This window comes from Fistularia commersonii, chromosome 21 (genome assembly GCF_037954325.1).
Source record: "Fistularia commersonii isolate RoL2024-O1a breed Wild chromosome 21, RoL_Fcom_v1.0, whole genome shotgun sequence".
NCBI classification, from domain to species: domain Eukaryota; kingdom Metazoa; phylum Chordata; class Actinopteri; order Syngnathiformes; family Fistulariidae; genus Fistularia; species Fistularia commersonii.
In genome coordinates this window covers 2,310,001-2,328,464 of record NC_141304.1, presented here as the reverse complement: position 1 = coordinate 2,328,464, position 18,464 = coordinate 2,310,001, and the positions used below count along the sequence as shown (strand labels likewise).

Sequence of the window (18,464 nt, the reverse complement as noted above, 5' to 3'; positions counted from 1 at the left end):
GCGGGAGAAACTTACCCTTTCACCCTTATCGCCCTTCTGGCCCTGCGGCCCGCTGGACCCAGGTTCACCCTGGAACACAAGAGCAGGGGTGTATGAAGTGTGTGTGCACGCATGTGTGTGTGTGTGTGTGTGTGTGTGTGTGTGTGTCCTCACCGGGTCTCCTCTGACGCCAGGCAGGCCCTGGGAGCCCTGCAGCACCACAGAGATGTTTTAATGGCGACGGAATGTTCCAAGACGGAGGCGGGGGGTGTTACTTACCGGTAGCCCGGCGTTCCCGGGGGCCCCCGACCTCCCGGGGAGACCCGGACTCCCGTCCACGCCGGGGAACCCCTGCGGGGAAAAGCCCGTAAGAGGTCGCAAAGGTCACGGTGGAGGGAAACCCCGACCCGGACTCACCCGCTCCCCCTTTTCTCCTTTGGCGCCCCCCGCCGAGCCGACCGAGGTGGTTTGGCCCGGCGGTCCCGGACGCCCCTCCGGCCCCCGGGGGCCCTCCCTCCCGGGGAAGCCGTCCCGACCCTGCGGAAACAGAAGCGTCACCGGCGAGCGACGACCGACCGGGAAACACCGGACGCGCTCGCCAACTCACCGGTTCCCCCTTGCGTCCGTCGGCGCCGTCTCGCCCTCGCTCGCCCTGCGGGGAGGGGGGGGGGGGAAACCACAGCGTGATGTCGCCGCCGTTGCGGTCACGCGGCGAGGAAGTGAATGAACGCGGCGCTTACCTTCTCACCGCGCTCGCCCTTTTCACCCTGGAAGAGAAAGAACAACGTGAAAACGGCGAAGCGGCGGCGAGCGGCGGGGTTTTAGAGATGGGCTCACCCGCGGACACTGAATGGTACAGTCCTCCCGATCCACCTGGACACACAGAGAGAAACCATCGGACACGTTTCCGGAACCCGCCGCCCCCGAACCCGCGTCCTCACCTCGGAGATCCTGGCGACGCCGCAGAGCAGGTCCGCCAGGTCGCCGTGGAGCGCGCTCAGTTGGGCGCCGTCTCGGGCGTACAGGACGTACTGCGTGCTGGCGCCCGTCACGGCGCGGCGAAGCTCCTCGGCGTCGGCCCGGCCCACGCCCACGGCGAGCACCGTCACACCTGCCGGCGAGCGCTCGTGTGATTGGACCGTACCATCTCGGATACGGGGGGTGTCCGTCGTGCGTCACCTGGCGCCGCGATGCCGCCGACGGCGTGGGTGAGGTTGTCCGTCGACCTTCCGTCGGCGATGATGACGACGGCGGCGGGGACCCGCGGGCGCCGCCCCGCCGCCGTGGAGAGCAGGTACTGCCTGGCAAAGGTCACCGCTTGACCTGCGCGGGGAGGGAGGACGCCGGAATTCACGGGGAACGTGAGGAACGGCGAGAAGAGCGAGGGGGGCGGAGCCTAACCGATGTTGCTGCCGGGGGTCTCGTCGAACGGCGTGGACTGGATCTCCTGGAGGAGCGTGTCGGCGCGGCTGTGGCGGTTCAGCAGGAACCATATTTTGGGGCGGTAGCCGTAGACGACGACCCCGACCTGCAAGGGGGAGCGGAGCGGGTCAGCGGCGGGGGGAGCGGCGCCGTGGCGGGCGGCGGCGGCGTTCCCACCTGTGTGTCGCGAGGGCCGATGTTGGGGAAAATCCCCGCCGCGCTGGCGAGGAGCGCGCGCAGCGGCGCCGCCAGGTCGGCGCGGTCGGTGGAACCCGGAACCAGGAACACCAGATCCATGCGGCCGCCGACGCACACTGACAAGAGAGGCGCAAGAGTGGGACGCCGTTTTCGGCGAGAGGCGGCGGCGGTGCGGCGGCGGCGGCGGCGGTTACCCGTGCGCTCGTCCACGAAGCTCTCGCCGCCCGGCCCGCTCTGGAAGGTGGGCTGGACGGTGAAGCGGTAGCGGCGTCCCAGACGGAGCCCGGTCACCTGGTAGGAGCTGGACGAGGCGGGCAGCGTGACGGACAGCTCCCGGCCGGCGTCTGCGGAAAACACACTCCAGAAGCTGAGCGGCGGCCATCTTGGCGCCCTCCCCGCTCAGGTCGGGTGTTACCTGCGTCCTCCTTCCAGCGCAGGATGTATCCGGTGGCGCCGGCGAGCGGCGTCCAACCCACCCGCACCGAATCCTGGGTCACCTCCGCCACCTGCAGGGTGGTCGTCTGCTGCTGGGGGCGTCCGGCTGGGAGGCGGGACAAGTCAAGGTCAAACGGCGGCGGCGGCGGCGAAGATGCGAGGAAAAAAAACTCACGCGTGGTGACTCGAACCGACACCGGCGTCCCCTCCCGGTTCTGGACCAGAGCCATGACCTTGACCTCGTACTGGGCGCCGGGGTCAAGGCGGTCCAAGTCCACAAAGGTCACGCCCGCGCCCATTAGCTGGCTCCTCTCCTCGCCACCTGCAGGGGGAAGAAGGCCCCGCCCCTTTAGGGTCACGACCCGCTTCGGCGCCGTGGCGAGCGTCGGGCGGACGTACCGTCGGTTCTCCTCCAGGAGACGCGGTAGGACGTGGCGCCCTGGACCCCGACCCACGTCACCCGCACCACCTCCCCCTGGGTCTCCTGCACCCGTAGCGACGTCACCGTGCCGACCGCCGGGTCCGAATCCGCCGGTCCTGATTGGAGGAGGCACCCGGTTAGCGTGCGAGGCGGCGCGGCGGCGCGGGCGAGCCGGACGGCGTGCGTACCTGTCCGCACGCTCAGGGTGGCGGGCGCTCCCTCCCTGGCGCCGCTCAGGGTGGAAACCAGGACGCTGTAGGCGGAGTCCGACTGTAGCCCGTCGATGGTGAAGGTGGAGACGTCGGCGGCGACGTTGCGAGTGTCCTCCACCCCTGCGCCCAGAAACACCCCCGTCATCAACCCGGCGCCGTGCGTGTGCATCGGCGTGCGTGCGTGCTTACCGTCGTCACGGCGCCAGGTGATCTTGTAGCCGGTGGCCTTGCTGGCCGGCGACCATGTGATGCGCACCGCCCGCGCCGTGACGTCCACCAGGCGGAGGTGCGACACCGAGCCGCCGTAGGGGTTCGTGCGCGACGAGACGGTGACCACCTCGCCCGTGCGCCCGTCGACCACGGCGGCGACGCCGATGACCAGCGCCTCGTCCGGCTGCAGGCCCTCCACGGTGTAGGTGGCGGCGTCCGGGCCCAGGAGGCGGGACTGTTCGGCGCCTGGAGACGACTCATCCAATCAGCAGCGAGGCTGGAACCCGACAAAGGGAGGAGGAGGGGGGGGGTGCCTACCGTTGCCTTGGCGCCAGGTGACCCTGTAGCCCGTCGCCCCGGCAACGCCCACCCAGGCGATCCGGACTCTACGGCTGTTGGCGTTGGTCACCCTGAGGTTGGACACCCTGCCGGTGCCGGGCTCTGCGGGGACGCACGGTTACCGAGGCGACGGTTACCACGGATAAGGTGACGGTTACCCGCGGCAACCCACCTGGCTTGATGGAGACGGTCACCGTCTCGCCCCGGTTGTCCCCGACCAGCGCCGTGACACTCACGCCGTAGGACACGCCCACCGTCAGATCCCGGAGGTCGAGGGTGGTCTGGTTGCCGGGGACGACGCGCACCTCCTCCGAACCCGCTGCGGGGGATAAACTATGTTAGCATTTCCGCGCAAACCGCTGAGGAAGATTCCGGAAAGAGCGCGGTCACCCTCCGTGTTGAGGATGACGACGCGGTACTGCGTCGCCCCGGCAACGCCGGTCCATCCCAGCCGGACGGTGCTGCCTAGCGACTCCACCACCCTCAGGTTGGACACCCTCCCGACCGGCTGCTCCTCTGCGAACACACACACACACACACACCATATTATCGCGCGCAACGACGGTGGCTAAATCCCGCGCTGTGATTGGCTGGAACCTCTGGAGGTGGTGGACACGGGCGTAGCTTCCTCCCGGCCTTCGTACAGGGTGTAGAGCGTGATGATGTATTCGGTGTTGGGCTGCAGGCCCGTCAGCTCGTAGCTGCTGGCGCCCCTGGGGAAGGACAGCGTCTGGGACGCCCCGCCTGCGCGCACAAAACGGCGTCAGCGGAAAACAAGGCGATGGCGGCGGTTAGCGGGCGGGCGGCGTCTGACCTTCACCCGCTCGCCACTCCAGCCGGTAGCCCTGCGAGGACTGGATGGTTCTCCAGGTGAGGCGGATGGCGGAGGGGCTGATCGAGGCGGCGCTGAGGACCTGCTCCTGGCGCTCTGCACATTTAAAGCTAGTCGTGTTATTACATAAGCTTATAACATGCCTATTACACTCTTATTACATGTTTATTACACTCTTATTACATGTTTATTACACTCTTATTACATGTTTATTACACTCCTATTACACTGTTCTTTTAACTCCCTGCCCTGATGTGACCTCCTCTGTTTGAAGAGGGAGCTGAAAAAAGCCGACTGTGGTATTTTAACATCTTCCACCCAGCTCCCGCTCATTCATGCCAGACCCGGCGCTGGTGTTTCAACTTAACGGGACGAGCGCCATGTCCAGATACGACCCCCCCCCCCAAAAAAAATCGCCGTTTGAAGTCCCGAGGCTGCGCGGGGGCGAAACAAACGCCGCCTCGCCATTTCTGACGCGCAAGCGCCGCTGCAGCCCAACCACCCCTCCCCAAATCCATCTTTTCAGTTAGCGAAGTGCTACCGCTACAATTTACAGGTGTGTTTGCTAGCCCCGTTAGCATTCGCACTTTTTTTTTTTTTTTTTGCTGTTTGTTTTCCACCGTCGGATCTGGAGCCAATCAGCCGTCTGTGACTCAACCCTCCCTCTCTTTGAGTGAAGGGATGCCATATGGGCATTAGTCACAAAACACAGATGGAGTGTTGTGTGTGTGAGTATGTGTGTGTGTGTGCGCCACAAAATTTAAACAATAACATGTGCAGTTTTTTTCATCTTCTGCACACACACTCAGGAGAACGCCGGGTTTTCTTCCTTCTTTCAGGCTCCGCCCCCTACCGATCTTGAAGCTGGCGGTGGCCGCCGGGCCCTCGGAGGGGCCGTCGTAGAGGGGGAAGACGCTGAGGAGGTAATCGGTGTCCGGCTGGATGCCCGTCAGCGTGAAGACCTCGACGCCGCTCGCCACTTCCCTTCTCTCCACCTTGCGACCTTTCCGGGCGAGAACGCAGGAAACGGTCCGATCCCGGTTGCTCGGAGGCGGGGTTTAAAGCGGCGGTAAAAAGCGGCGTCCGCTGACCTGTGAGGGGCCCCCAGATCAGTCGGTAGGCCCGGGCGCCGGCCACGCCTCTCCAACGGGCGCGAACGCTGCCCTCCGACTCCGTCTCCACTGACAGCTGCTTCACCGCCTCCAGGCGCACTGACACAAGCAGCAACATGCACACACACACACACACACACACATAGACGCGTGCACAGGGAGTGCGTCAACGGTTGCCGCTCCACGCCGTACCCGCATCTCCGCCCTCAGCCCGTCGCCCGTCGGACTCACGTGTCCTGGCGTTGAGGACGGCCGGGGAGGCGGAGTTTCTTGGGAACAGGGGGTAAAGGCTGACCACGTACTCCGTGTCGGGCTCCAGCTTCTCCAGGGTGAAGGACGTGGCCTCGGCCGGCAGGGACTCCTGGCGGAGCTGCGTCGCCGGCTGACCTGCCGGGGAACAAGCGGTTATTACACTGTAATAACCATATTACACATGCCGTCAAATGTTATTACACGGTAATAACCATATTACACATGTCGTTACATGTTATTCTACTGTAATAACCACATTACACATGTTATTCCACTGTAATAACATATTTAACATGCCGTCACATGTTATTACACTGTAATATGGTTATTCCACATGTTGTCACGTGTTATTCCACTGTAATAACCCCATTACACATGTTGTTACATGTTATTCCCCTGTAATAACATATTACATATGCCATCACATGTTATTCCACTGTAATAACATATTACACATGCCGTCACATGTTATTCCACTGTAATAACATATTACACGTGCCGTCACATGTTATTCCACTGCAATAACCACATTACACATGTGGTTACATGTTATTCCACTGTAATAACCATATTACACATGTAGTTACATGTTATTCCACTGTAATAACCACATTACACATGCCGTTACATGTTATTCCACTGTAATATGGTTGTTACATATGTTGTCACATGTTATTCCACTGTAATAACATATTACACATGCCATCACATGTTATTCCACTGTAATAACCACAATCCACATGTCGTCACGTGTTTTTCCACTGTAATAACCATATTACACATGCCGTTACATTGTAATCACCTGTTTTATAACCACTGACGTAGTTTTCGATCAAATTCGGAATCTCACACGCACACTAGCACTGTAGCCTAGCGGCAGGTGTTTACGCTATGCTTGTTTAAGCCAGTCATTCATTGCGTTCGCTTGTTATTGTTGCGCTCTTTTGCAGTTAGCTAGCCCTCGTTGCGGTTCCCGAAAAGCTAAAAGTGCCCGTGATGAAGAAGTCAAGAATTCCGGTGGATCTGAAGAAGGAAGCTATCGCTAAATGTTAGCATCGGGTGACAGATCGAGCCAAGCGCTACGACACGGCTAAGCCAAGCACAAAGATGGGCTAAAGACGGCTGATAATGCTAAATGCGCTATCATAGGATAGCTGTTGTTCGCTTGGATGGATGACGGATAGCTTTAGCGTTAGCGAGGGTCTCGTACGAGAGAAGGCTTTACTTTTGTTGATCTAGAGAAGGAAAAAGAACCAGTTTATCTTTAACTCCTTTCTGTATGTTTGTTTCCAAAGAGCGCAGCCTGTTTTTGGTGCTGGAGAACCAATCAATGGTTTACATCGATCGGGTCGGAGAGCAAATTCAAAGCCGAGGTTCTGCCGTTATTAGCATTCTCGTCGCGGCGGCTGAACTCCGAGACGTTTCGCCGAGAATTCACGCGCGTCAGTCGTTTTTTTTTTTTTTTTTTACGCAACATCGAAACGCCAAATATGTCAAAACACGCCTCCGAAGAAGAAGAAGAAGAAGAGCTCCATGTGAAACTGGCACTCCTGGAGAATGTTCAGGGAGGAGGAGGGGGTTATACGAGCCCCGGGGGGGGACTTTCCCTTCAATCATTAAGCATCCAGACTGTCACGGCCGCCGCCGCGCCCCGTCTGAGAACCAGGAAGTCTGAGCTGGATGACTGTAATCGCCGCCGATTTGGCGTAATGACAGCGTTGGAAACCTCGGCCGACACGAGGAACGCATTACGTGAGGAGGGCGGCGGCGGCGGCGGCGGCGGGGAGGGGAGGAATGCGCGGCGGCGGACCAGGTGTGTGCGCGACTGACCTCTTGGCCCGTAGCTGAGCCGGTATCCCTGCACCGGAGACGAGGGCCGGTCCCACCCGAGAGCCAGCGAGAAGAAGCCGGCCTGCAGCAGGCGGAGGCTGGAGATCCCCGGAAGGGATCCTGGACGGGGACAGGAAGTTGAGAAAGACGGCGGTGGCGGCGCCGCCGCAAAAGATACGCTAGCTTACTTGTGCGCTGCTTGGCGGAAACCGACTCCTCCACGCTGTTGGGGTACTGGGCGATGACGGTGACCAGGTAGTCGGTGCCTGACTTCAACTCCCGGGCGGTGAAGCTGCGCTGCCCGGCGGGGACGGTCTCCTAGAGGAAAGCGGGGTCACGAAGGGAATCCCGGAAATGGCGGACGGGAAGCGACGGGATGATCAACCTGTCGCAGATCGGCGGCGACGGGCTGGCCCAGGCCGGAGAGCGGCACCAGCTGCACCACGTAGCCGGAGACGGGACCGGCGGCGGCGCCCCAGCGGAAACGCAGCGAGTCGGACGTCTGGCCGGTGAACTGGATCCCGGACGGACCCGAGTAGGCCTCTGGGCGAGGAGGAGGGAACACGGGTGATGGTCCTATCTGGCGTCACGTGTGATTTATTCCCGCCGCCGCCGCCGCATACCATCGCTGGCGTACACGCCCCCCGCCCTGGAGCACACCCGAGGGCCCACGAGGGGGAGGAGCGTGTTGAGGAGCTTGAAGTCGCCGACGAAGGAGATGAAATCGGCGCTGGGCTGGGAGGAGATCTGGGCCAGCTCGCTCCGGTCCGCGCTCTTGATACCTGGAGGATGCAGCGGCGGGTTGAACCAAAGGTTGAATCCGCGGGGGGGGACGTGTGTGTGTGTGTGTGTGTGTGTGTGTGTGTTGGAGGGGGGGGACCTACCGACGGTGAACACGTGCACGCCCTGGCTGCGCAGCTTCTGCGCCGGCTCGCTCACGCCGTCCTGCGACTTCCCATCCGTGATCAGGATGGCGATCTGACAACGGAGGGAGGGTGGGAATTTTTTTTTTTTCCCCCATTTTTTAAAACTAATTATATTAATTTCATGATTACATTTTTTTTTTAATATCATTACATTTGTATTATTATTTATTTATTTAATTTTTTTTAATTTTTTTTTAATAAATACTAATGTATGCCCTTCACACACACACACAGACGTCTTACCTTCGGGACGTCCCGGCTGGAGGCGGGGTTGAAGAAGTTGTCGGCCACGAATTTGAGCCCGGCGCCGGTGCGCGTGTTCCCGCCCTTGTAGTTCAAGCCCTGCACGGCGGCGACCAGCTCCGTCCCGTTCAGGTGGGCGGTGAAGGCGAACTCCACCCTGGCGGGGGGGTAAAAAGGTCAAACAGGGTGTGTCGGTGGAGATGAGGGGTTACCGACGGCGACGGGATCCGTCTATCACCTGGAAGTGTCGCTGTACTGCACCGCCCCGAAACGGATCCCCGAGGCGCTGACGGACCTGGCGAAGGGCTTGACGATGCCCGCCATGAAGCCCTTCACCTGCAGGAAGTTGGCCCTCCCGATGCTGGAGGAGCCGTCCACCAGGAAGACGATGTCGGCCGCCTGCAGGTTGTTGCAGCTCCCTGATTGGAGGTGCAGCGCAAATCAATAATCAATAACGCTATGAATGTATTGATATAAAAGAAAGGGATGGGAAGGGTTACCCTGAGCGGCGGCGGGCGTCATGGAGGACAGCAGGGCCACCGCGCCGAGAAGCCACATCTTGAGGAACTGCACACACACACACACACACGCGCACAATTTGGATGGAGGCACTTCTCCTCCATCATCTTCTGCTCACCTGGACGTTGCCACGTTCACCTTTTCCCCCCTTTGCTTTTTTTTTTTTTTTTCTGGTTTTTGTTCTGGGCCAAATATAACACCTGAACAAATCCTGAATTGGTTTCCCGTGAGATCATCCGCCGGCTCCTGCCTGGACCTGCTCCACCCCCCACCTCCACCTCCACCTCCACCTCCACCTCCAGCCTCGCCTCCCTCCTGAATAAACCCTCCAACCTGCAGCTCCACGTCTGCTTTGATCCCGCAACTGCTTATTACACTGTAATAAAATGCTTATTACATGACAAAATTGTTATAACACTTTTTTTTCCTTCTTCTTCTTCTTCTTCATGCCATTGTGTCGTTAGCAGGCCGCGCTACGCGTCTCCATGCGTGGAGACCACGCAGATTCGGACGCCGCCGCTTCCCATCTCCCGGTGGACCTTCTCGATCCGAACGAAAAATCAAGACGACGTCGTTAATGGGAAGCCGGTGCTTTGGAGCTGAGGGTTTTCAGAAGTCACGCTCCTTCCCCTGTCTTCAATCAACATCAGGAATGCGTCGCTAGAACTTCAAAAAAAACGCTTGAGGAACCGCAGAGGAACCTCCTCCGGCCAATCACGATCATCTTTAGCATCTAGCATTTAGCATCCATCATGCATGTTGGCGGGTCACACTGGGAACTATGGATGGGGGGGGGGGGCGCTCACCTGTCTTTGAACCTGCCTCTGGGCGACACACACACACACACACACACACACACACACACACACACACACACACACACACACTACAGAGGTGGTTTTCCTGTTTGCTTCCTGTGGTTTCCATTAGTCACCACCATACCCCCCCCCCCATAATAACTTCAGGCTGTGTACTGAATAAAAGTACACAAACAGTACGAGTGCTAAAAATATACGGAAAAACTTCGGCGTTTCCATGGAAACACGAGGAATCCACCCCACAAGCTAACAAAAAAAAATTCACTTCCTGGTTTACCTGCCAGAGTGGGCGGAGCCAAACTCCCCGGAGGAGGATGGGGAGGACGGCGATAAAAAAAAAAAAACATCTCACCTGGAATTTAACAAGGAATGAAACGAGCGGTTTTACGGGCCCCGGGGGGCCGCACCCTTTTCAGGGCCACCGCGCCGGCGGGGGGGGGGGGGGGGGTCTAGAACAGGAAGTGAGGGGCGACGGCTCAACGATAATTGTGAAAAGCTCGCAGGGATGCCAACCTCCGCGGGGGGGCGGCGTCAGAATCAATTACTCTGGAGGCCTGCAGAGGAAAAGCTCATCGCGGATTTGGACTTAAAAACCGGATCTGTTTCATTCCTGGTGCAAAATATGAACTCACCGGTGGGTCGTCCAACTTCCTCCTCCTCCTCTTCTTCTTCTTCTTCTTCTTCTCCAGGAAATGCACGCCGGGACAAAGACCTGGAGGTTGTGAGCGGTGATGTTATTTTGGCCTCCCTTTTTTTTTTATAAGCGAACGCCGTCAGGAGGAGGAGGAGGTGGGTTTCCTAACGCCTGACACACTTGGGTCCCGTCCACGACCCCGGGGTGGCTCTCCAACGGACCTCAGCCCTGCGTTTAAGTGATGTGGAGGAGGAAGAGGAGGCGAGGTGAGGTGAGGACCACCCCTTCCTCCTCCTCCTCCTCTTCTTCTCCTCCTCCTCCTCTTCTTCATCGGAGGAAGGGGGGTTCTATCGGTTTGCAAATCAGCAGCCGCTCAGAAGTGGGACAAACAATTGAAACCAATCAGGACAACAAAGGGGAAACACTGTGTGTGTGTGTGTGTGTGTGTGTGTGTGTGTGTGTGTGTGTGTGTGTGCAACAACCCCCTACTAAATGAGTTCAGCTGTGGTCCATGTCCCGGATGTCGCATGAAAAAGCAAAATAAAACCAGAGTGGAAAGTTTCTTCTGCAGCCCCGCGCTTTTATTTTGAAATCCATTATAAAAAAATATTAAAAAAAGTGGGTCTGAATGTCACGCGCCCGTGCACGTTGCAAAAAATTAAAAAAATAATAGAAGTGCGGGGTTTAAATCCGATAAGAGGTGATCAAGAACCTGCAGGATCCTGCAGGACCAGCAGGAGAACCCCAAACCTTACCTGACGGCGCCCCCTCCCCACGCCTCCCTCTGCTTCCGGTCCGATCCGGGATCCCGTCCGGTCCCACGCCCGTGTCCCGGTTCCACGAGTGTCGGTGTTGCGTGGCGGCTCTGCAGCGTCCTCTTCCTCCGGAGCCGCGGAAAGAGTCCGGACTTGCTCTTGGAGCCTCCGGGGGAGACCCGGGTCCTCCCCCTCCCCACTCCACGTGACCCGGCAGCCCCCCCCCCCCCTCCCACCACCCACTCCACGGCACACCTGTCCACGCCAGGTGTGACACCCGCCGTGATTTCACTTGAAAAAAAAAAGAAAAAGAAAAGGTGATTTTTTTTTTTTTTAAATTGGAGACCGGAAGTGACGCCCCTCCCCCCCCCCCTTGAAATCAGCACTTGATTGACAGCTGGAGGCGGGACATGATGAAACCGGAAGTGCCCTTCTTCTCAAGCGTTTTTTTTTTTTTTTTTTTTTAATTTATTTATCAATCTATTCATTCAATCTATACTGTCTTTTTTGTCTAGCATTAAACATTTCTCACAAACCTTCTGATTACATACAGAACAAATGTCCTTATGTCCTTTGCTCCCTCATCCCCGGTTGTTTCATTGACATTCGATTCAACCTTGCCATGATTATTTGTACATATGTATATTTGTTTGTACTGTTTTAGTTCAAAAAAATATCATATTAAAACTTTTTAAAAAATTTTTTATTAACAAATCTATCCTCATAAAGCTGTTTAGCCACGGGTAACACAAAGATATATAAATAAAAGAAGTATAAGTAAAATAATTTCAATGCCTGTATACGCATACATACAAATATTAAACACATTTTTCCAAATTAAAGTTTGTTTTTCAGGTTCTGGAGTCCACATATAGTGGTGCTGTTTCCCCAGCGTTTGTTCGCTTGGTTGGTAATAAGCCAAAACAAAAAGAATGGAAAGTAAATTAAAAGTAAATTAAAAGTCAACTCAGACTTCCTGTTTTGCTGGCTCCGCCCCCCTTTCATGGAATGAATGTCACCTGTCAATCAAATAGCACCGCGGCGTGCAGCTTTTTGGGTCAAGAAATAAATGATTGGTTGTGGCTCCCGTGGCTGGTTAGACAGTCTACCGCCGGTTACCGCTGGTTACTACTAGTTGCCCCTGGCAACCAGCACAGGACGTGCATGTCGGCCATCTTGCCGCCTCCTGGTCCACAGAAATGGATATGTTTACTTTGGCGAGATGTTTGTGGTTTCTCTGTTCCGTGTCAAACAGCAGACCGCCATCCTCACCCCCCCCCGCCGCCGCCGCCGCCGCCGCCACCTTCCCCTTTGCTTCCCCCTTTGCCCCCCCACCCCCATTTCCTGGCTCTGCCTGCGCAACCAAATAACATAAACATGTTGTTCCACTGTTATCCTTCCAAGACCAGAACCTCAACGTCGGAGTGGAGAAGCTCTGTCTTGTCCTCCATGGAGCTGGACGACAGATGAGCCCCCCAACCTGCAAAAAAAAAAAAAAAATTGTGATTCATTCATTCATCCATTCATTCATTTGTTGTGTGTACTGCTTATCCTGCACAGGATGTGTGTGTGTGTGTGTTTTGGGGGGTTCCAAGCTGTGATTGGACGAGAAGGGGGTTCACCCTGGACCGGCCAATCACAGCGACACATAGAGAGACAGCCATTCACCCTCTCATTCATTCACTCATTCACATATACAGACGTCCAGCCGTTCACTCGTTCACATACAGTAAACCCTTGTTTTTGGCGGGGGTTACGTTCCAGAAAGAACCCGTGATAGGCAAAATCCGTGAAGTAGAAACCTTTTTTTTTTTTTTACAATTATTATACAATTAAATACTCTCTATTATACATTCCTGCTGTCGTCCTTATGCTTTTTTCTCCCTTCTTTATGGAACGAACGGAAGATTCATTCATCCCGTAATGCCGACCTACAGCCGCATAGCTTTTAGCTTCCCTTAGCATGTCCAGAAGTTTAACTTTAACTGCGATTCCGCTGCCTTTTGGGCCCTTTTGTCGCTCCAGAGCGTTTTGTCAACATTATGGATTTTAGAAATTGCGAGAGAATTTGCACGTACGTCATGTAAATTCGGCGAGCTGTTTTACGTACGTGTACATATCAAACTGCGACGTTATTGACGCACAGGTAGAGAAGAAGCGGAGTGACTTTTTAGCCAATCAGAATGCAGAACACAATGCACCATGCAAATCCGTGAAGTGGCGAAACCGTGAAAAGTAAACCGCGTTATAGCGAGGGATCGCCGTAGAGGGACATGCAACCATTCACCCTCTCATTCATGTCATATATAGACATTCATTCGTTCACATGAATAGCTAATCACTAAATTAGCTGTCGAGCTACATGCATGTACTTGGATGTGGCGGTTGCTTCTTCTCCTGGTGGAGCAGGAGGGCAAAGGGAGGGGTCATGTTCCATCTGTCACCTGGGCAGGTGGTGTTTGGCGGCAGCGCTGCAGGCCACTTGGGGAGAAGGTGAAAGTCCAAGGATTCCAGGTTTACGAGCAGGAGCTCCTCCCCGTACCTTCTAACGGGAGCTTCGGGGTCCGTGATCTGCTGGATCCTGGACCTCGAGAGCCGATGTAGATTGTGGACTCACAACTGGACTCGGGTTCTCCTTCCTGGGTTCTCCAGGTTCTTCACCTTCACTCAGCAGGTCAACCGAAGGCTCCTAATAGTCTTCAGGTGTGAACAAGAAGGTGAGCCATCTGATTGGCAGCTGATTAGCCCCGCCCCCTTTGAATCCCCACCGTGATCACACACCTACCTGGAAGGTGTGTGTGTGGGTGTGTGTGTGAGTATCTAAGAGCTTTGTGCAAACAAACACACACACGATGTGAGAGGATGCCAGAGTGTGTGTGATTGACAAGGGGGCGGGGCTTAGGGTCCCGACACGCAAATGCAAGCGGTGTTTTTTCTTGTTTTGTCTGTTCTTTCAATCGGAATTCTAGGCAACGGGACGAGACGAGTTGGCGGGGATGATTTTTTTTTCTTTTTTTTAATTTTAACTCACATGAAGCCGATCAAAGACAGAAAAAAAGGAATTTTATCAAAAAACACACATTGCAATTCCAGACATGCTGCTATTATTTACTCAGTAGATAAACACAAGTGTGTGTGTATGTGTGTGCGTGTGTGTGCGTGTGTGTGTGTGTGTGTGTCGGGTTGGCATGTCTGAACACAGCCCCCCCCCCCTCACACACACACACACACACACACACACACACACACACAGCTTCATCGCCTCAAACAAAGCTACAAGTCCCGCTCTGCTAATTAGCTTTAGCAAGTAGCTGCTAATGGGACGCATGAGTCGGTGCAAGCCTGTGTTCCATGAATGTTCTCGTGCCGGAGCGTGCAGACAGAGACGGCGATGAAGATCGCTGGAAAAGACGAGTCATCGGTGACTCGCCGTGGGAAACGACGCAGACGTCGTTTCATCTTCCGACCCGGTGATGGAGATCAGAGAGTTTTGTTTGTCTCCGCGGCCAAGCAAACATCTCCGGAGCTCCACCGACCTCCGCCCACGTGTCCAGACACATATTCCACGCTCCCTTGGCCCCTGTGGAACCATCTTCAGATCTCCAGCCACACACTCTTTGGCCTTTTTGGGAATGCTCGTAGCTAGCATTAGCATAGCTCCTAGCTATGCTACCATAGGCTGAGGGATGCACCTCATTCTGCACTCGTGATGGAAACAATATCTTCTCCAGAGGTGATCAACAGGGGTTTCTGCAGATCATCTCAAACAGTGTGGTGGATTTGGACGCCGTAGAAATAACATCTGTCCGGACCACATGCGTCAAACTCAAATGTGGCCCGCTATGTCATTTTATGCAGCCCGCAGAAACGTCTTAAAAGATCTGATTGTCTTAAAATAAAGAAGTCAAACACGTGCATTGACCATAAATTTCCCATAATTCATGCCGATCGTGTAACCGCAGTTCAACAAGTGGACTTGAGGAATACAAATGATCCCTAAATGTCCAGGAAGAGAAAAGTTGATGCAGATGGAAGGATGTTTCAAGAGGCCGATGCATGTTTGTGCTTTAAGCAGAAAAAAAAAAAAAAAAACGCCTTTTTTTTTTTTTTTTGTATTTTGAGGGTTGTCTAAGAGTACAAGCTACGTCGGCGGAGCAAAGTATGCTAAAGTTAGCCTTCCAGAAAAACAACTAATCGTTCAAGTATTAAAACTACCATGGCAGCAGAGCGTGTTCACAAAAGTGAAAGCTAGCTTTGTAACAGAACAGTTGTAAACATCATTTTTTTTACATCTATGCAAATGCATGAGTAGCAATGTGGAGTGCTGAATTGAACATTAAGGAGTAAATACATTTATTTTACGTTACATTTATACCGTTACCGTTACATGTGGACCTTTGTGGCCCTCTGTGAAAATGATTTTGACATCTCGGGTTTGGACTCGGGAAGAAGGAGGAAGGACAGGACGGTTCTCCAGGGCCCTCTGGTGCTCAGCGGTGGAGCTACAAACAAGTTCTCCGTTCATCTGGAGGTCAGATACCCCGCGTGGAGTACCCTGCACCGCCACCAGAGGGCGCCACCCGACAGGCGTCCAGGCCCCCGCAGGACCATGAAGGCCCCTGCAGGGGCCAACAAGGACCCGACCCTGTGACACCTCCTCCAGGTGGACCCAGCCTTCCTCCTCCATCCTCTTCTTCACCATGTTGAAGCAACTGCAGATGCACGCTAGCTCTCCAGCTGGAAGCGGGGAGGGAGGTGGGGGGTCTCCTTTGTGTCTTCAAGTGTCCCTGTGAATGGACTCCTGGTCTTTATGGGGGTAATCACACACACACACTCAAACACACACACACACTCTTCACTGAAAAATCCTTTCAGCCTTCAAGGGTGAACAAATAAGGGCACATTTTCTCAGATGTTAGCTTTTCTTCCCCATGATAATAAATGAGTGCACGTTAGCGTGACATGAGCAGCGGGTGGCTTGTGTGTGTGCGTGTGTGTGTGTGTGAGATACATTATGTGTCACATTACTGAGTCTTTGTCATGTTTTCAAAAGCAGCGGCTAATGCTAATAACATAATACTGTATGAATACTGACACTGCTACGCCGTGCTAAGTTAACCAGTTTAGATAAGCCTGGTTTTGTTCAGGGGATTTTGCGTTCATTTCCACGTCCACTATTTTTCTTGAGTTTTACCTCCGGGTGTGACAAGATGATCCGCGGTCAACGGCCACGGCAGCAGGCGGCGGTGATAGTGGCGGAGGGGGCGGAGCCTAGTAAGAAGAAAGAGAACCCTTAGCTTGGAGTATTTAGCTTTAGCACCAAGGTGCTAAAGTGTAGCTAGGCGTCAGCAGCACCCCCCAACCTTAAGTTGGGGAATCTACTGGTGTGTGTGTGTATGTGCATGTGTGATTGTGTGTGTGTGTGTGTGTGTGTGTGTGTGATGGACTGAGCTGCATAAGTCATGACCTCCGTCCCTTTCCTGCCTCTCCCCCCCCTGCTCTGTTTGCTGGGCAAACATGCTCCTCAAGGTTTTGCCACTCCGTCAGTAGCATGTCACACACACACACACACACACACACACACAGGGGGTGCACGTGCACGTGTCAGCAGGGGGTCGGGGGTCCCTGGTGCTCCTGGAGTCCATGCAGACATACATGGAACGCAGTGATAGCGTCCTCACAGATGGGGCTCTGTCTGTCTGGCCTGGGAACCCTCACCGTGTGTGTGTGTGTGTGTGTGTGTGTGTGTGTGTGTGTGTGTGTGTGTGTGTTACCCATCACACACAGGAAACAGGCCCTGGCTCTAAACTGCATGTCAACACACAGGAAACAGCGCCTCACTCCTCTTTCTCTCCTTCCTCCTCCTCTTCCTGTCCTTTGCTCCTTCTCATCCTCCTCTTCCTCTTCCTCTCCTCCCCTGCAGATCCTCATTTCTCTGCAGTGTGTATAGTCTGACACACACATAAACACACACACTCCCAGGCACAAATCTAGTGTTTAGAATGCAGGTTCCAGGGTTTCAGCTTCCTGATTTTTTTCAGACGCCGTCAAACTTGGTGAGAAGATCCAGAAATGTTATTTGTTCGGCCGGAAGAGGAGGAGGAGGAGGAGGAGGAGGAGGAGGAGGAGGAGGAAGAGGAGAAGGCATCTCCTCCGTGTTCCACATGAAGCATCGAATGTTAAACTTTTCGTCCGGCTGTCAATCATCGGGGCCGGCGGCGCCCAGAAGGGTGCGGCTTCGACGGCGTCCTCACGCCGCCATCTTGGGTGGGGCTTTAGGTCAAGGTCGGGTCAGAGGTTGACCGAGGAGACGAGAAGATGGAGACGCCGCTCGATTCCCGGTTCATTTGACCCTCCAGATCTCTGAGGCCCCGCCTCCTGCCCCGCCTCCTGCCGGCGCCAGCGGACACTCACCTGGTTTTCATTACCCGTCAATCATCACCTCACAGGACACGAGGGCAGGATTGAGATGTCTCACTTCCAGGGTGTGCACGTGTGTGTGCATGTATGCGTGTGTGTGTGTGTGTGTGTGTGTGTGTGTTGGATGCGGAAAAAGTTCCCATCGTTCTGCTTCCAGCCGACCCCCAGATGTGCGTGGGGGGGTTTATGATGGACGAGCCTCACACACACACACACACACACACACACACACACACACACACGGACAGGAAACGGTTGGGGGAGGGTTCTGATTACAAGCGTCACATGCACACACACACACACACACACACACACACACACACACGCAATGGCCAAACGTCTGGGTCCGTAGTAGACATTTATATCCCGCTAATCTGCAGCATACATAGACACAAATGCATGACACACACACACACACACACACACACATACACACACACACAGGCCTCATTTTTCCAAACGGAGGGGAAAAAGCTCTCCCCCTGCTCACCCACTCACACACACACGCACACACACACACACACACACACACAGAGCTAATAAAGCATGTTTTATGCGAAGGAGTGTGTGTGCGAACCAATCATGCGCAGCGGCGGAAGCTAATGACCTTCGGCAGGCCGTCGATCGTGACTCGACTCTGATTGCACGCCACACGGACCCCCAGCACACCCAAACTCCGTGCACGAGCCCGGCGGCGGCCATCTTTAAGAGTCGTTCGACGATCACGGTTGTTAGCTCTAAGCTAGGAAAGCATGCTAGCCTGTCAGCTAGCTCCAGGCTAGTCATTTGCATATTTCTGGACCGTGGCGGCGGCCGTGGGGGGGGCGTGGCAGCTCGGCTCCTCCCACATGGCGTGAAAGGGGTGGGGGTTCTCTCACGGCGTTCACAAGAAACAGATTTTCTTCAA

The 18,464-nt window shown here is 55.2% G+C and overlaps 1 protein-coding gene and 1 long non-coding RNA gene across 2 annotated transcripts in view; both read right to left on the bottom strand.

Moving 5' to 3' along the window:
* col7a1 (collagen, type VII, alpha 1) overlaps positions 1 to 10,615 on the bottom strand; it is a 30,553-nt gene extending 19,938 nt beyond the window's left edge. Inside the window, exons 1-34 of the mRNA XM_086168926.1 lie at positions 10,381 to 10,615; positions 8,912 to 8,978; positions 8,650 to 8,830; positions 8,412 to 8,568; positions 8,127 to 8,220; positions 7,866 to 8,024; positions 7,628 to 7,785; positions 7,431 to 7,560; positions 7,243 to 7,362; positions 5,392 to 5,547; positions 5,140 to 5,259; positions 4,902 to 5,051; positions 4,031 to 4,144; positions 3,814 to 3,960; positions 3,607 to 3,732; positions 3,389 to 3,535; positions 3,196 to 3,318; positions 2,857 to 3,123; positions 2,644 to 2,787; positions 2,434 to 2,571; positions 2,210 to 2,356; positions 2,015 to 2,140; positions 1,794 to 1,943; positions 1,579 to 1,715; positions 1,381 to 1,507; positions 1,159 to 1,302; positions 921 to 1,090; positions 817 to 852; positions 720 to 746; positions 587 to 631; positions 397 to 516; positions 259 to 330; positions 154 to 189; positions 16 to 69 (exon numbers count right to left, since the gene is read on the bottom strand). Coding sequence (XP_086025052.1) covers positions 16 to 69; positions 154 to 189; positions 259 to 330; positions 397 to 516; positions 587 to 631; positions 720 to 746; positions 817 to 852; positions 921 to 1,090; positions 1,159 to 1,302; positions 1,381 to 1,507; positions 1,579 to 1,715; positions 1,794 to 1,943; positions 2,015 to 2,140; positions 2,210 to 2,356; positions 2,434 to 2,571; positions 2,644 to 2,787; positions 2,857 to 3,123; positions 3,196 to 3,318; positions 3,389 to 3,535; positions 3,607 to 3,732; positions 3,814 to 3,960; positions 4,031 to 4,144; positions 4,902 to 5,051; positions 5,140 to 5,259; positions 5,392 to 5,547; positions 7,243 to 7,362; positions 7,431 to 7,560; positions 7,628 to 7,785; positions 7,866 to 8,024; positions 8,127 to 8,220; positions 8,412 to 8,568; positions 8,650 to 8,830; positions 8,912 to 8,969 — 4,080 coding nt within the window. The 5' untranslated portion in view covers positions 8,970 to 8,978; positions 10,381 to 10,615. The remainder of the gene's footprint in view (positions 1 to 15; positions 70 to 153; positions 190 to 258; positions 331 to 396; positions 517 to 586; positions 632 to 719; positions 747 to 816; positions 853 to 920; positions 1,091 to 1,158; positions 1,303 to 1,380; positions 1,508 to 1,578; positions 1,716 to 1,793; positions 1,944 to 2,014; positions 2,141 to 2,209; positions 2,357 to 2,433; positions 2,572 to 2,643; positions 2,788 to 2,856; positions 3,124 to 3,195; positions 3,319 to 3,388; positions 3,536 to 3,606; positions 3,733 to 3,813; positions 3,961 to 4,030; positions 4,145 to 4,901; positions 5,052 to 5,139; positions 5,260 to 5,391; positions 5,548 to 7,242; positions 7,363 to 7,430; positions 7,561 to 7,627; positions 7,786 to 7,865; positions 8,025 to 8,126; positions 8,221 to 8,411; positions 8,569 to 8,649; positions 8,831 to 8,911; positions 8,979 to 10,380) is intronic.
* Positions 10,616 to 14,405: 3,790 nt separating this feature from the next.
* The window catches only part of LOC147222006 (uncharacterized), a 5,800-nt gene continuing 1,741 nt past the window's right edge, over positions 14,406 to 18,464 (bottom strand). Inside the window, exons 3-4 of the long non-coding RNA XR_015107777.1 lie at positions 16,332 to 16,408; positions 14,406 to 15,924 (exon numbers count right to left, since the gene is read on the bottom strand). This is a non-coding gene — a long non-coding RNA (uncharacterized LOC147222006). The remainder of the gene's footprint in view (positions 15,925 to 16,331; positions 16,409 to 18,464) is intronic.